Below are 14,905 nucleotides of genomic sequence, written 5' to 3' on the forward strand. Positions count from 1 at the left end.
TCTTCACACACCCACACACACTGCGCACGCACGCACGCACACACACACACACACACACACACACACACACACACACACACACACACACACACACACACACTGCACACACACACTCCTCCGTGTTAACGAAGTCCCAGCATGAATCATTATACCTCATTGTTTATTTTCTCTCTATTCTTCAGCCGTTATTCTTTCAGCTCGCCTGTCCGGTATGCCTGACCCTGGTCTGTTCGCACTGCTGTGGTTCCCTCCTCGGCTCTGACTGAAACAACAAGTCATTAATAAATCATGTGTCTCTCATTAGCACAGCCCTGTTATCATGCTCACGTCTGTGAAATTGATCCAGTCGGTCTCTTCTCTCCTTACGAGGCAACGGCCTTACAAGGCTCTGTCATTCCCATCCTCAGACCCCCAGCAAAGCAGCCCCAGCCGGCTTCTCTTCTCTTCTGTTTTTTATTTTACAGTCTTCCTTTTGTCTCCTTCTGTTCTGTCCTTTCCTCTCCCCACCTCTCCCTCCCCTCTCCTCCCCTGGCAGTACTCAGTGTACTCTCCAGCCATACATTTTTGAACATGCTAAAAGTGGTCCTACGGGATGAATCAGAGCTCTGGCTGTCTGAGTCCACGGTCTGGAGGTACAGGGCAGAACATGGTGATCAGTTGACTTGTCACTGAGTCATAAAGAAACAGTTTGAAGGAGGCAGAAGGAACCATTTAGCCAGCCAACGACACAGCCTAACTGACTGACTCTGAATGTTCATGACTGTTCTCAATTATAGGGCTGGTGATGCTCTAATTCCATTATTCCATTACGGCTAATAAGGGTCCAATCAGGAGGGGGATCCAAGGCCAAGTCATCCCCTTCTCAGTAAGGCACTCTGTCATTGGTCCAGGATAGCTGTGAAGCTGATGATGATGATGATGATGATGATAATGATAATGATGATGAGGAGGAGGAGGATAGACAGCAGGAGGAGGAGGACTTGCCTCGCCTCTCCCCACTCCTCTCTCCTTTCCCCCCATCCAGACCACCCTCCATCTGTACTGGCACATTCTTCCTTCCTCTCGCACCCAGCCATGCGATGGGGATTGTGAATCGTCTGTTATTAAAAAGGAACGCTCTGAAACAGGGGATTTGGATTCTGTCTCTGTTTATGGGGCTAAAGAAATCTGGCCCTTTTTCCATAAGCCCAGTTGAGCTCCTAGGCAGGAACAAAAGTATGTTGTCTTTTTCTCTCTTTTCTTCAAATCCTCCAGAGCGGGCAGAGAACGGAAGTCATATAGAGACCTTTATTCATGCTCTTCCCATCTGGTTTTATCCTTAGCTTCTGCTCCTGAATACATTTTAAAGTAGACGAATGACAACGGCATTGCCAATGTATTCACTGTGACGTGTGTGTTTGAGAGAGAGAGGGAGAGAGAGGGAGAGAGAGAGAGAGAGAGAGAGAGAGAGAGAGAGAGAGAGGGAGAGAGAGAGAGAGAGGGAGAGAGAGAGAGAGAGAGAGAGAGGGAGAGAGAGAGAGAGAGAGAGAGAGAGAGAGAGAGAGAGAGGGGGAGAGAGAGAGGGAGAGAGAGAGAGAGAGAGAGAGAGAGAGAGAGAGAGAGAAGCACTGTTCAAGGCTGTATGGATATCTTTAACATGCACTGTGATGCCTGCATTGGTTGGCTGGTGCTCTCGTCGACTGGTTTTAAAAGGCTGATCTCCCCGGCTCTCTCTGCTGATCTCCCCGGCTTTCCCAAATGGCACCATATTTCCTATGAGCCCTTTTCAAAAGTAGTGCACTATATAGGGAATAGGGTGCCATTTGGGAAGAATCATTTGCTGTCAAACACATCACATGCTGTAGTTGGTGTGGATTCATTAATCTCCACGAGGCCCCGGCCACAATCCATCAGTCTTAAGCCTCCTCTCAATCCAATATCAAAGCTTCTCTCTCTCTCTCTCTCTCTTCTCACTCTCTCGCTCCTTCTCTCTTTGTCGCGCCCTCTTTTTTTTACCCCTCTCCCTCCCTCCACACAGCACCGTAACGAAGCCAGCAGCCCGTTCCCTTCCCACAACTCCCACACAAACAACCCTTCGTTTGATTGACCCCCCTGCGTTTTTTACTCCCTTGCATCACTCCTTATTAGCCCCAGTGTGGCCAGTCGGAGAGAGAGAGAGAGAGAGAGAGAGAGAGAGAGAGAGAGAGAGAGAGAGAGAGAGGCTATGGCCCGTTAAATACTAACAGTGCAGCGTAACCTCGCCACCCGCTACTGGAGGCCTCTCCTATGTGCCCTCCTCTCCTCCCTCAGTCACCCACCAGTCTTTCCTCTCTTCCTCCTCTGTTCCGGCTGGGGGGGATGAGAGGTAGGGTTTAAGTGGGCTCCATAGGGGCAGCCCAGCAGATGGAATGCAAGTCCAGAGGTGTTGTTTTGGTCTCTCTGCGCAAGGGACTGGCGAGCCGAAACAGATCTTCCTGTCTCCTCTCAGAGTGGGGGTCTACCCACGTCTGGACTGCTGAATCAATCCAGACCCAGACCAATAGAGCTCCATCCCTGTTAGACAAGCTCGATGGGACATGGACCAGTCTATTTAAGGGGATCCATGGGGAGATGGGGGGGGGGGTTCAAGTCAGGATGTCCTGGTTGTTCAGAGGAGTATGAGTCACACACAAACACATACAAACACACACACACACACTGTCCACAGTTCTGATAGAAAACAGTGTAACCGCTCTCTAACCCTGATGCTTGGTAAGCTCCTTCTCTTTAGTCTGTTCAGCATCACGGTCCTTTCAACCGTACAGACTCTGTTCTGACTCCCTTCTATCCAATAGGCTCTTGGCCCGGGTCCCCCTGTCTGGCAGCCGGCTCGGGAAAATATAATAACATCAGTAATGTTACAGCAGTTCATGATTACTTTATGAAGCTCAGATTTTTTTTTTATGCAACCTTGTACTATTTGATATTCAATCTATGTCTCCTGTTTAGAATATTAGGAGGCCAATTCCATTCAATATTCACCTTCATCCAATAAGCTCTTGTCTCCCCATCAAAGGAAATGAAGTTGTGGTGTTTTATTAATAGAATATCATTCCATACTTCTGCTGTTTATTACATTCTAGTCATAGTTAAATGAGGTGCAGGCTAAAGCTTTTATGTCATCAGTGTTTGATCTTGCAGAACACTTCTCTTTGCACTAAAACCCAAAGTCTTGCTGTATGTACTGTGTGTGCCATTGGATTTTACTGACCGCTCCCTCTCCCTTTCAGGTGGACTTGGGTTTCCTCCGGTTCGTGACGGCCGTCGGAACACAGGGGGCCGTTTCCCAGGAGACCAAGAAGACCTACTGGGTCAAGTCCTACAAGGTGGACGTCAGCTCTAACGGAGAAGACTGGATCACCCTGAAGGAGGGTTCAAAACAGAAGGTAAGAGAGATTACTCCTCACCCACTCTGTACCCCACTGCCTACCACTAACGTTGTCATAAGCACATCATCTTTTCCTATACTTCAGCACCATATGTATTACCGCAGTAATCCTCAAATCATGTAGCAAAAGCAGAAGACATGCACATGACACTAGTTGAGAGACATTTCTCAGAAGACTTACAGAGCTGTGGCACAATGGCCAACCAGACCCAGAATGCCAGTCATGTAAACTCACAACATATACATTTTCGTCATTTAGCAGACGCTCTTATCCAGAGCGATATTTCCGTGCTTTCAGCCAGAGTTGAGTTGTGCTCTCCTCCTTAGTATTGGCTTGGATCTCTGCTTCAGCCACACAATATCTCAACAAAAGGGGAATGCCCCTGGTCTGTCTGGTCTGGTCTGTGTTCGGTTCTGTCTCTGTGGAACAGCGTTTTCTCCACCATACTATTATGCGCTTAGCGTGGTATCCTAATGCACAGAGCATTGTGTGAGAAACGATTTACTGTGCAGTACTACTGCCTCTCTCATAAAGACGCTACAGTAGTCATTTAGTTGGATGAAGTCATTGTTTACTGTGTGTCAGGCTCTGGTATTTGTCTGAAGAAGGAGAGCGGTTGACAAAGCCTTTAATAAACCAGGAGTGACAAGGATGAATGGAATGGGGAGGAGAGAGAGAGAGAGAGAGAGAGAGAGAGAGAGAGAGAGAGAGAGAGAGAGAGAGAGAGAGAGAGAGACTTGACCAGACCAGACCAGAGAGTGGCTAACCTAATGATCTGACTGGATCTGACGATCGATCAGTTATCAGCCTGTGAAACAGACCAGAAGGCTCTCTGTCTGTAAACAAACCTCCATTAGTGGGTGTCCACACTCCACGGGCCCATCAAGAGGTTTGTTTGACCAGGCTAAGGATCTGTGGAACCTGTAGGTAGTCACCATTGTGTGTGTGCTACTCACAAGGGCAGCCACGTTTTCCCCATAGCGGCCAGAGCAGCTCTCTTTGTGTCTGTGTCTGTAATATATACCCCCTCCCCCTGCCCCTCAGGCCCAATTATTTTACGACCTCTCCAAAGTACACCGTTTTCTTTTTAAAGCAAGGTGATGTGAAAAGCCCTGTCTCTCAGTTCCGGCCTCTAAAGTGCTTTTGTGAGTAGTAGGTCCTATTTACTAGGTGCTGAGCCTGCAGGTTGAAGCTGTAGTGGGATGGTGATGGTGCTAGCTAGCTGGAAAAAAGCCATTTAATAGTTATTGGTGCGACAGAGGCGCCAGAGCGAGAGGAGCGCCGACCGGCGTGACATATAGGAGAGTGGATGACTCCGTTGACAACCATTACCCAGGAAACAGAGAGAGGGATGTAGGGACAGTGATAGAGAGGCTTTTGAGCAGACTAATGGTCCCATTGGCCCTGCCTGCTGGCGTTTTAGTGCTGCCACCGTTCACCTTCACTTCAGCCCAGATGAGCTGTACTGCCACGCAACACACCGCTACTGCTTGGCTAGCACTCTCCTGCCGCGGGGTTAACACCACCGTACCACCGGATGCCTACAGAGACTTAGCCAGGGTGATGTGTGATGGACTGTAGGGTGTTGTCAGCGTGTGCGTGCGTGTCACCGTTGGATATAACTGTAGGGTGAAGGTGTTTGTATATGGTTGAAATTGCAGCTGGGTCACAATCACAATAGTTGGTGCATTATGAACTGTAGTGAATATGGTTCATATCAAAAACGTAGGATGTTTAAGTATGAAACAGTCATTTCCATATTCTGTACATGCTCAGGAAATGATACAGTGTATAGTATATAGTCTAAAGACAGTAGCCTAATACGAACAATGAAGGGAGGCTGGCCTGCATATGGCCTGTGCCCCGTCATTGAGCTCTGTTTCTGGAGCACTGTGTGAGGCGAGGCCAAGGCCTCAGTTGGCCCAGTAGGCCTCTCTCCTGGTGACTCTACTACTACACTAAACAAACTCTGTGAATAACGAACAGCTCCTCTCCTCCCAGGTTTTCCAAGGGAACACCAACCCCACTGAAGTCGCCAGGACGATGCTTCCCAAAGCCACGCTCACCCGCTTCATCCGGATCCGGCCCGTCGCCTGGGAAACAGGCATCGCTCTGCGCTTCGAGGTGTACGGCTGTAAAATATCAGGTCAGTACCACGGAGATCCCAATGCTTCACACTCTATATCTCTCTGTCTGGCAGCCAGTAGCTACTTAGCGTCACTTCGCGTTACATAGGGGCGGCAGGTAGCCTAGTGGTTAGAGCGTTGGGCCAGCAACCGAAAAGGTTGCTAGATTGAATCCCCGCGCTGACGAGGTAAAAATGTGTCGTTCTGCCGAGGAACAAGGCAGTTAACCCACTGTTCCTAGGCCAGTTAACCCACTGTTCCTAGACCAGTTAACCCACTGTTCCTAGACCAGTTAACCCACTGTTCCTAGGCCGTCGTTGTAAATAAGAATTTGTTCTTAACTGACTTAGTTAAATAAAGGATAAATACATTCGAGGTGTTAGTTTACCATTCAAATGCATGCAAGTCACTGCTGGTGGATGGTATATTGTTTGACCTTTCGGTAAAATGAGTATCTAAGTGCTCCTTTACGATTTGTTTAGGCCTCTCATCTCTCATTTTATTTATTTATTTTATTTCACTTTTATTTAACCAGGTAGGCAAGTTGAGAACAAGTTCTCATTTACAATTGCGACCTGGCAATGTACCTGGGTGATATTTTCCTCCTCATCTAGAAGAGTAGCTGAAATGATTTACTAAGGGACTGTATGTCATTATAATGAGTGATACCTGGATACAATCGGATCTCTTATGAAATGAACATTTCCATGCAGGCTATTGTTAAAAAAAAGGGGAGTCTAAGTTTGTAACAGAACTAAAGTCGTCAATCAACTGTAAAAAAATATTTAAAAAAATGGAGCGCAACAGAACCCGCTACAACTGAAATATCTGATCATCAATGAATTTGAGCCATTCCATTATTTAACATAGCAGCCACATATCGTCGGGTAATTATGGATTGTAGGCGTGTCTGCAAACGCCACTTTGAGCGCGCCAAATCCGACCGAAACAAGAACAGTCACAGACAGAAAACTCTACCAGGGGTTGCTAAAACGTAAAGGGGGGTTGCTAAAACGTAAAACTGTTCCGAGTGCTTAGCTTACAGAAACGTACCACCTCTATTGTGTGTGCAGACAAACTGATGCCCTGCATGAACCTCATCACACCAATGACATCTAGGATCCATATTCACTGCGCGTCTTCCATTATGTTCAGAAAATTCAACGGAACACCTTGCGCACTGGAACTCATAACGATACCTGACCACAGCTGTCCTTTCAGCGGGGCGCTCAAATCGCTCAAAATAACCCTCATCAAGATGTGGCCTACATCTAATAGTCCTACGCATCACTTATTATTATTATTATTATTACAAATAGAAGAGTATCACTTCTCACTATGGTACTCATTTAGTAAAGTTAGATCAAAACTGAATAAATGTCTCACAAGATCACAAAGTGATTTGTGAGTATTTTACATAGCAGATCCGTATATCCAGTACACTACATTTCCAAAAGTATGTGGACACCTGCTCGTCCAGCATCTCATTCCAAAATCATGGGCATTAATATGGAGTTGGTCCCCCCCTTTGCTGCTATAACAGCCTCCACTCTGTGAAAGCTTTCCACTAGATGTTGGAACATTGCTGCGGGGACTTGCTTCCATTCAATCACAAGAGCATTAGTGGGGTCGGGCACTGATGTTGGGCGATTAGGCCTGGCTCGCAGAAGGCGTTCCAATTCATCCCAAAGGTGTTCAATGGGGTTGGAATTTGGAAGCACCAAATCGTCTAGAATGTCATTGTATGCTGTAGCATTAAGATTTCCCTACACTGGAACTAAGGGGCCTAGCCCGAACTGTGAAAAACAGCCCCAGACCATTATTCCTTCTCCACCAAACTTTACAGTTGGCACTATGCATTGTGTACGGCTGCTCGGCCGTGTAAACCCATTTCATGAAGCTCCCGACAAACAGTTCTTGTGCTGACGTTGCTTCCAGAGGAAGTTTGAAACTTGGTAGTGAGTGTTGAAACCGAGGACAGATGATTTTTACACGCTTCAGCACTTGGCGGTCCCGTTCTGTGAGCTTGTGTGGCCTACTACTTCACGGCTGAGCCGTTGTTGCTCCTAGACGTTTCCACTTCACAATAACAGCACTTACAGTTGACCGGGGCAGCTCTAGCACGGCAGAAATTTGACAAACTGACTTGTTGGAAAGGTGGCACGGTGAAAGTCACTGAGCTCTTCACTAAGGCCATTCTACTGCCAATGTTTGTATATGGAGATTGCATGGCTGTGTGCTCAATTGTATACACCTGTCAGCAACGGGTGTGGCTGAAATAGCAGAATCCACTAATTTGAAGGGGTGTCCACATACTTTTGTATATATAGTGTAATACCACATTGGCCTACTGTAGCATACTGTATGTAGTAGGACTATAATACTGTATGTTACACCAAAAACACCTCCTCAGTAATTTCTTGTCTGAAGCTGAATAGTCCAATATTCTTTCAACAATCATTAAAACTCAACAGTGCACACACTACAGGCTATATTTAGATTGAATCAAAATAGACCTACAAGAAATGCTAATATAGTCGTTTGTTCACGCCATCTGCTTTAATTCGCTCAAGAAACAGTCATTCTAGAAGCTCTAAATGCATCTTCCCATGAAACTGATTGACTTCAAGTGACGGGCATGCAGTTTGGGCATTTCACCTGTAAAACGGGAAGAATTATCATTCACCATTGACAGATGACGGCCTACTTTGAAACGAGGAATGCCTAACTTGGTGTTTGAGGTTATAAAATGTTCTTGAGACAAGATGTGTGGGCAAGTGGGCAGACGTGGCAATTGTAAGATGCATTTTATGCACCTATTCCATAGTGATATTCAATCTGTCGGTAAAAACTTTGATCGACATCATTTCAAAACTTTTTTGGCGCTCCCTAACCCCCCCAAAAAAGAGCACTCCACCACTGCTCCTCGGCTATAGAAGGTTGCAGCGCAGCCTCTGAAAGTCATAGAGACAACCCAAGTATATCCCACATCCATTGGGATGTCTTTCCTCTGCATTTTACAGCTTGTTTCTAGCATAAAGCATTGCGGACTAAAGCCTAATTATAGATCGTTTTATATAATCAGGTCTATTTCATTTGTATTAAAATCAATTGTATCAGTAGCAAGCTTTGGACCCCAGGAAAAGTAGCTGCTGCCTTGGCAACAGCCAATGCGGATCCAGAATAAATCAATTAAATACCTTCTTTCCTGTTTCTCATCTTCACGCTCTCTCTCGAACTGAACAGTACATCAGTAGGCCTAGTATGTGCACACAGATATTGCATTTTTTGCACACATTTTTTGCACAAATCGCCTCCTGAAATGCCACCACACACAATACAGTCCTTGGTTAGGCAGCACAGTAGGGTTTACATCAATAAGAGCAGGGCAGGCTGATTGAGACCACACTAGGTGCACTTGATATTGCGCGCCCAGCATAGAATCAAGGATGAGGGGCAGCATCGGGCACACATGAGATACTATAATAAGCAACTCATTCTCCAACCCTGTGTAATATTGCATTTCAACGATTACAAATTACATTACCCTTCCCTGGACTAAATTTTAAAAAGCATGACCCTCTCCCATTTTCCTCCGGGTAACTATGGTGCACATTTCGGTGTCTCCCTAACTCACAGTAGTGAGAGCCCAGTGAGAGAGGGTTTACTCTGAGGCGAGTGCTGCCTTCTACATTATGAAGGAGAGGCGCATGAAGATGATTACGCATTGATGTTACCTGATGTTTAGATGTACCTCATTCAATATGGATGACATCAACAGCAGGCAGGCCGGCAGGCAGAGTAGTTTAGCGGGCCAGGCGAGCGGCTTCCCATAGCTGAGTACTGCAACCGCCTGCATAGACACGCACACACACACACACGCGCACACACACACACACACACACACACACCGTCTCCGTGACTCTTGTCCTACCCTCTGTCCTTTCCCCAACCCCCTCAGTCTCAGCCCCCTGCTGGGTCCACAAAGTCTGCAGTGATGGCAACCTTCCCCCCACTACAGGGCTTTGATTGTGGTCAGGTTCACAGCGTCTCTACCTCTTTGTCAACGTGCATTTATTTTATGGCATTGTGAAGGGCTTAATGTATGTGTGTGCATTTGTTGGTCTGCGAGTCTGTCTGTGTACGCTAGCTTTCGTATGTGTTCGTTTTTGAGCTTGTTAGTGTGTGTGAGAGCCCGTGCCTTTGTGTGTGCGTGTCTGTGCGTTTGTGTGTTTGCGTGCGCGTGTGTGCATTTGCATGAGTGTATATGCAGAGGGCAGTGCGTTGCTGGCACACCGCTGGACCTGAGACCAGACCGCACTGCAGACACACACACGCACAGACATACACACACACACACCGCACTGCGGACACACATACACACACCGCACTGCAGACACATCACAGGAGCAGGGAGCGCCACTCTGTGACCTCATCAGCCGACGGCGGGCAGGGCACCACTCTGATCACACTGCCAGCTGGATGTTCTGCACACGCTCAGAGAGGAGAGGAGACAGAGAGAGAGAGTCAGAGCGAGAGAGAGAGAGAGACAGAGAGAGAGAGAGAGAGAGAGAGAGATAGACAGAGAGAGAGACAGAGAGACAGAGAGACAGAGAGAGACACAGAGAGAGACAGAGAGAGAGAGACAGAGAGAGAGAGCGTGATCCTGTAATTCTCTGGTCAGGTTCGAGAGGTTCTGCTTTAAGGCTGCTTTCAGTCCTGCATTCAGAGAGATTACTAACAAATGCTTTTTAGGAGATATCAAAGTGGTCCGTTCTAAGCCCACAGAGAAACAGCCCACTGAACTAAACGTTGTTTCCACGTCATTTCAATGAAGTGACATGGAACCAACGTGGAATAGATGTTGAATTGACATTTGTGCCCAGTGGGAGGGCCTTCAGATTGTGTCTAATCTTATCTGGTCTTTGCATATGAGATGTGCCCTGCAGTTGGAGTTACTGTACACACCTATGTATTAATAACTTAACCTCATCACTTCTGACTGCTGACTCTCGGCTGTTCTATTGGTAAATAAGCCCATGTGTGTGTTTAGCCACAGAGTTCCCCAGCCAAACCCTAGGCTACCCTGCTCAGCCTTGCCCCTTGCAGTGGTGTGCCACTACACACACGCGCTGTCGGTTTATGGGTGTGTCCGGTGTGCGTGCTGCCCAAAACAGTTCCAACTGAGGTGCATTAAAAGCTCGTGACCACAGCAGATGACCTGTGGTGCTCTGATCACCCAAACTTCCAAATCCCCCTGGAAACCCCCCTCTCTAACTCTCTCTTATCCATCCGCTTCAAAGAGCGAGAGCGTGAGCCCACCGCAGTGGAGTGCCTTAGCTTCCCTCTGACATGGCTCCATCAGAGATCACAGGGATCACACTCACAGGGCGCTTGGCAGGCGACGAAAGAGAAATTCTCAGCCTCAAACGGATGACAAATCTCCCCGTGAGCGTTTGGTCCTGTCCTGAGGAACCATGGCGCTCTCTCTGATTCGATTTGGACTCGTTTGGGTCTCCTGGGAGTCACGTAGAACTAGTTTATTCCTCTCTGTTTTGAACAGGAACTGTGATAACGATGGAAAAGATTGAATGAAGCCTTGTTCTGCTTGGCAGAGTTACACTGAGTTTCATACAGTCGCAGACGTTCCAAGAATATATCTCCTTTTGCCCCCCTCCCTGGGAGCAGATTGTAAATATGATATTGGTTACTGCAGGTCACTGCAGACTCTTTTGATTAAGTGGATGGAAAGGAAAGAGACGGTCAGTCAGGAGACAGACAAGACAGTCAGCCTGTGTGTCTGGATTCATTGCCTGAACATTTTTCTGAGCCGAAAGGTGCAAACGGCACAAAGTGAAACAGCCACCAGCAGCAAGCAGTTAGGGCATATGAAAGGTAGAATGAAAGGTAGAATGCACAAGGCACTCAAGGGGACGAAAATTAACGAACACAGATTCGGGATGAAAGCTCAGAGAACACAGGGCTAAATTAGAGCAGAGGTATAGAACGACAAAAGGAAAGGGGGGACGGCGGGGATGAAGGGAGGGAGGGGGTTCAAGATGAAAGAATAGCACTCCCAGGTAGAAATGACCGCTGAAGGAAGGGAGAGTTTTAATTGGATGACGGGAGACAAACACTCCAGGCGGAGACATTAGTATTCAAGTGGTTAGGAGAGAGAGAGAGAGAGAGCGAGAGAGAGGGGGGAAGAGAGAGAGAGGGGGGGGAGAGGGGGAGAGCGAGAGAGAGGGGGGGAGAGGGGGGGAGAGAGAGAGGGGGGGAGAGGGGGAGAGAGAGAGAGGGGGGGGGGGGGAGAGAGAGAGAGAGGGGGGGGGGGGGGAGAGAGGGGGGGTGAGAGAGAGAGAGAGGGGGGGAGAGAGAGAGAGAGAGGGAGAGAGAGAGAGAGAGAGAGGGAGAGAGAGAGGGAGAGGGGAGAGGGGGAGAGAGAGAGAGGGAGAGGGGGAGAGAGGGAGAGAGAGAGAGAGAGAGAGGGAGAGAGAGAGAGACAGAGAGGGAGAGGGGAGATGTGGAGAGAGAGAGGGGGAGAGAGAGAGAGAGGGAGAGGGGGAGAGAGAGAGAGAGAGATAGAGAGAGAGAGGCATCACAAAGAGAGAGTGTTTCTCTCACACCATCACTATCACTCACTGTCTCAGTCATTCAACCCATCCCTCTCTTTTCCCCTATTAACACATAAACCATGGAAAACAACCTCCTCGGACTGGTGATAAAATATCCCCCTCAGGTTCTCTCTCAAATCCCTCTTGCTCATTGAAAGACTTATGCTAACCTCTATCTCTCTCTCCCCCTCTCAGAGTATCCATGTTCAGGCATGCTTGGCATGGTATCGGGCCTGATCACTGATGCCCAGATCACAGCTTCGTCCCACACGGATCGGAGCTGGGTACCCGAGAACGCCCGCCTGCTGACCAGCCGCTCCGGGTGGACCCTGCTGCCCCAACCCCAGCCCTTCACCTCAGAGTGGCTACAGGTTAGATCAACTATATTAATAGACTATTCTTATGTTTTTGGGGGGGGCTTTGCAATTAGAGATAGGTTCGTTGGTTATGAAATATCATTGGTTCATATAACATACTTTCTGAGAATATATCCTACCTTTATGCACAAAGAATTTGGCCAAAATGATGATGAGATTACAAATAAACCGTTTGGAAACACTTTACTTACGGTATACAGATATAATGCATTATGAGCCTGTCATGAGTAACTATGAACTGCTTATAACGTGTTTCCTCTCCATTCATCTGCAGGTGGACCTGGGGGAGGAGAAGCTGGTACGAGGGCTCATCATCCAGGGAGGGAAACACAGAGAGAACAAGGTGTTCATGAAGAAGTTCAGACTGGGATACAGTAACAACGGATCTGATTGGAAGATGGTCCAGGACGCCAGCGGCAACAAGCCAAAGGTAAGAGCCGTTTTCATTGGTTGTTTGTTTGTTGTGTTTACCATGTTGAGCAGTTAACAGAAAGTAGGGTTTTGTTGACTATCTAATGGGAAATGATTTCCCTGTTCCAAACTGAATACCAGTGACGTTGAGTCAGTTTTCACCCATTCTTTGTACCGTGGATGTTGAAACATTTATGAAGTCCATTTGGGTAGTACTTCGTAGCACATTAGGATAACCATGTGTAAGGTTTCTCCTAGACCTACCGCTGCCTAGCGTCTATCCTCTCAGTATTCCGCTGTTGCTGCTCAAGCCTTACAGTAGAATCGCATTCTACTCAAGAGAGCGGAGAAGAAGGCAGGAGAGCTGAGAGAGCGCGTGTGACACGCAGAAACGACCCTAGATGTATCTGCCGCCGTCGGCATGCTTTGAGTGTGTCACGCGCGCACACAGCGCCTTACACACACACCGTACACACACACACAGACGCACACCTCCAGGAAGTACCTCTACAGCCCTGTCCCCAATTACAACTTTCTCCGACAGGATGTGGTGTAAGTGTGTTCCAGATCACCTAATGGTTGATTTCTGAAGGAGTGAGAGGCTGGGCATCTTCCTGTCCTACTTGTTCCTCCATCTCTCCCTCTTTCCCTAAGAACCTCCGAGCATCAAAGACAGACAAGACGTGTTCCAGGGTTAATGGTCACTAATCCACTACACTCCATCACTGTCCCCTCCTCTACCTCTCCTCTCCTCATCTCCACTACTGTCCTTTACCTCTCCTCTATTCCTCTACTCTCCTGTCCTTTCATCTCCTCGCCTCTACGTGTACCTCTGTTATTCCCAAACAGAATCATCCTTTCTTATTCAGATGACAAGACCAGAACTGCTGAGCAGCGAGAAAGCATTAGTCCTCTCCTCTATCTTACCCCTTCGCTACGTTATTCCCAAAGAAAAGGCCCTTAGCCTCTCTCTTTCCTCTAAATAGAGGACCTCTGAGGCTGAGCCGAGACAGAGTGAGCTGAGGCTGCCCTTGATCGCGGTGTCCTGCTGGGGCGGCAGGTGCTAGTTGTAGCCACCGGGCTCTCGTTTACAGTCCCACCGACAGTGCTTTTTAGATGTCAGACGGAGAAATCTGGTCCATCTTCCATTGTTTTCTCCCCTCTCTCAGCCCTGCTCGAGCCCTGCTCATTTTCCAAAGGAAGGAATAAGTCTGCCTTAGGGTCTCTGTGATAGGAGAGAGACATCAGAGAGAGCAATGACATTATCAGACAGTAACATTTCTCTCTCGTTTTCTCTGTGTGTGTGTATCTGTCTCTCTCTGTATCTGTATCGGCCTATCTCGGCCTCTCTCTCTGCTGCAGTGTGTACGATGTAGGACTTCTCCTCTGCTGTTGTCGATGAACTAACACAGGTGGTCCTCTCCACAGATTCTCGAGGGGAATCAGAACTACGATACTCCAGAGCTGAGGACCGTGGAGCCCTTGCTGACCCGATACATCAGGGTTTACCCAGAGAGGTCCACCCCTGCTGGGATGGGCCTGCGCCTCGAGCTCCTGGGCTGTGAGATCGAAGGTAGGCCGCAAATGGAATCCTACACACACACGCATTTTAATTGCAGACACATGTATACTACAAACACACACGCACACCAGTGGAGGCTGAGGGGAGGACGGCTCATAATAATGGCTGGAATGGAGTCAATGGAATGGTATCAAAAACATTAAACATGCGGTTTCCATGTGGCTGATACTATTCCATTGACTTTATTCCAGCCATTATTATGAGCCGTCCTCCCCTCAGCAGCCTCCACTGACGCACACATACACACACACACATCTTCTGTCATCCGTGTGATGACAGTTCTACGGCTGAATACATGGTGTTTGTCAAGGTTGGGGTATTTAAAGATGCTTAGAACGATTCTCCACGTGGAGTCAACAGCTGTCCAGGGCCCAGTAGGCCCCTCTAT

General features: G+C 47.9%; 1 protein-coding gene across 4 annotated transcripts in view; it reads left to right on the plus strand.

Moving 5' to 3' along the window:
- Positions 1–14,905, plus strand: part of LOC110536591 (neuropilin-1a) — an 82,129-nt gene that overhangs the window by 51,061 nt on the left and 16,163 nt on the right. For all 4 annotated transcript variants that reach the window (XM_036935242.1, XM_036935241.1, XM_036935244.1 and 1 more), the window contains 5 exons: positions 3,249–3,404; positions 5,409–5,553; positions 12,343–12,518; positions 12,799–12,954; positions 14,364–14,508. In XM_036935242.1, the coding sequence (XP_036791137.1) occupies positions 3,249–3,404; positions 5,409–5,553; positions 12,343–12,518; positions 12,799–12,954; positions 14,364–14,508 (778 nt within the window). The remainder of the gene's footprint in view (positions 1–3,248; positions 3,405–5,408; positions 5,554–12,342; positions 12,519–12,798; positions 12,955–14,363; positions 14,509–14,905) is intronic.

This window comes from Oncorhynchus mykiss, chromosome 11, assembly GCF_013265735.2.
Source record: "Oncorhynchus mykiss isolate Arlee chromosome 11, USDA_OmykA_1.1, whole genome shotgun sequence".
Lineage (NCBI taxonomy): Eukaryota > Metazoa > Chordata > Actinopteri > Salmoniformes > Salmonidae > Oncorhynchus > Oncorhynchus mykiss.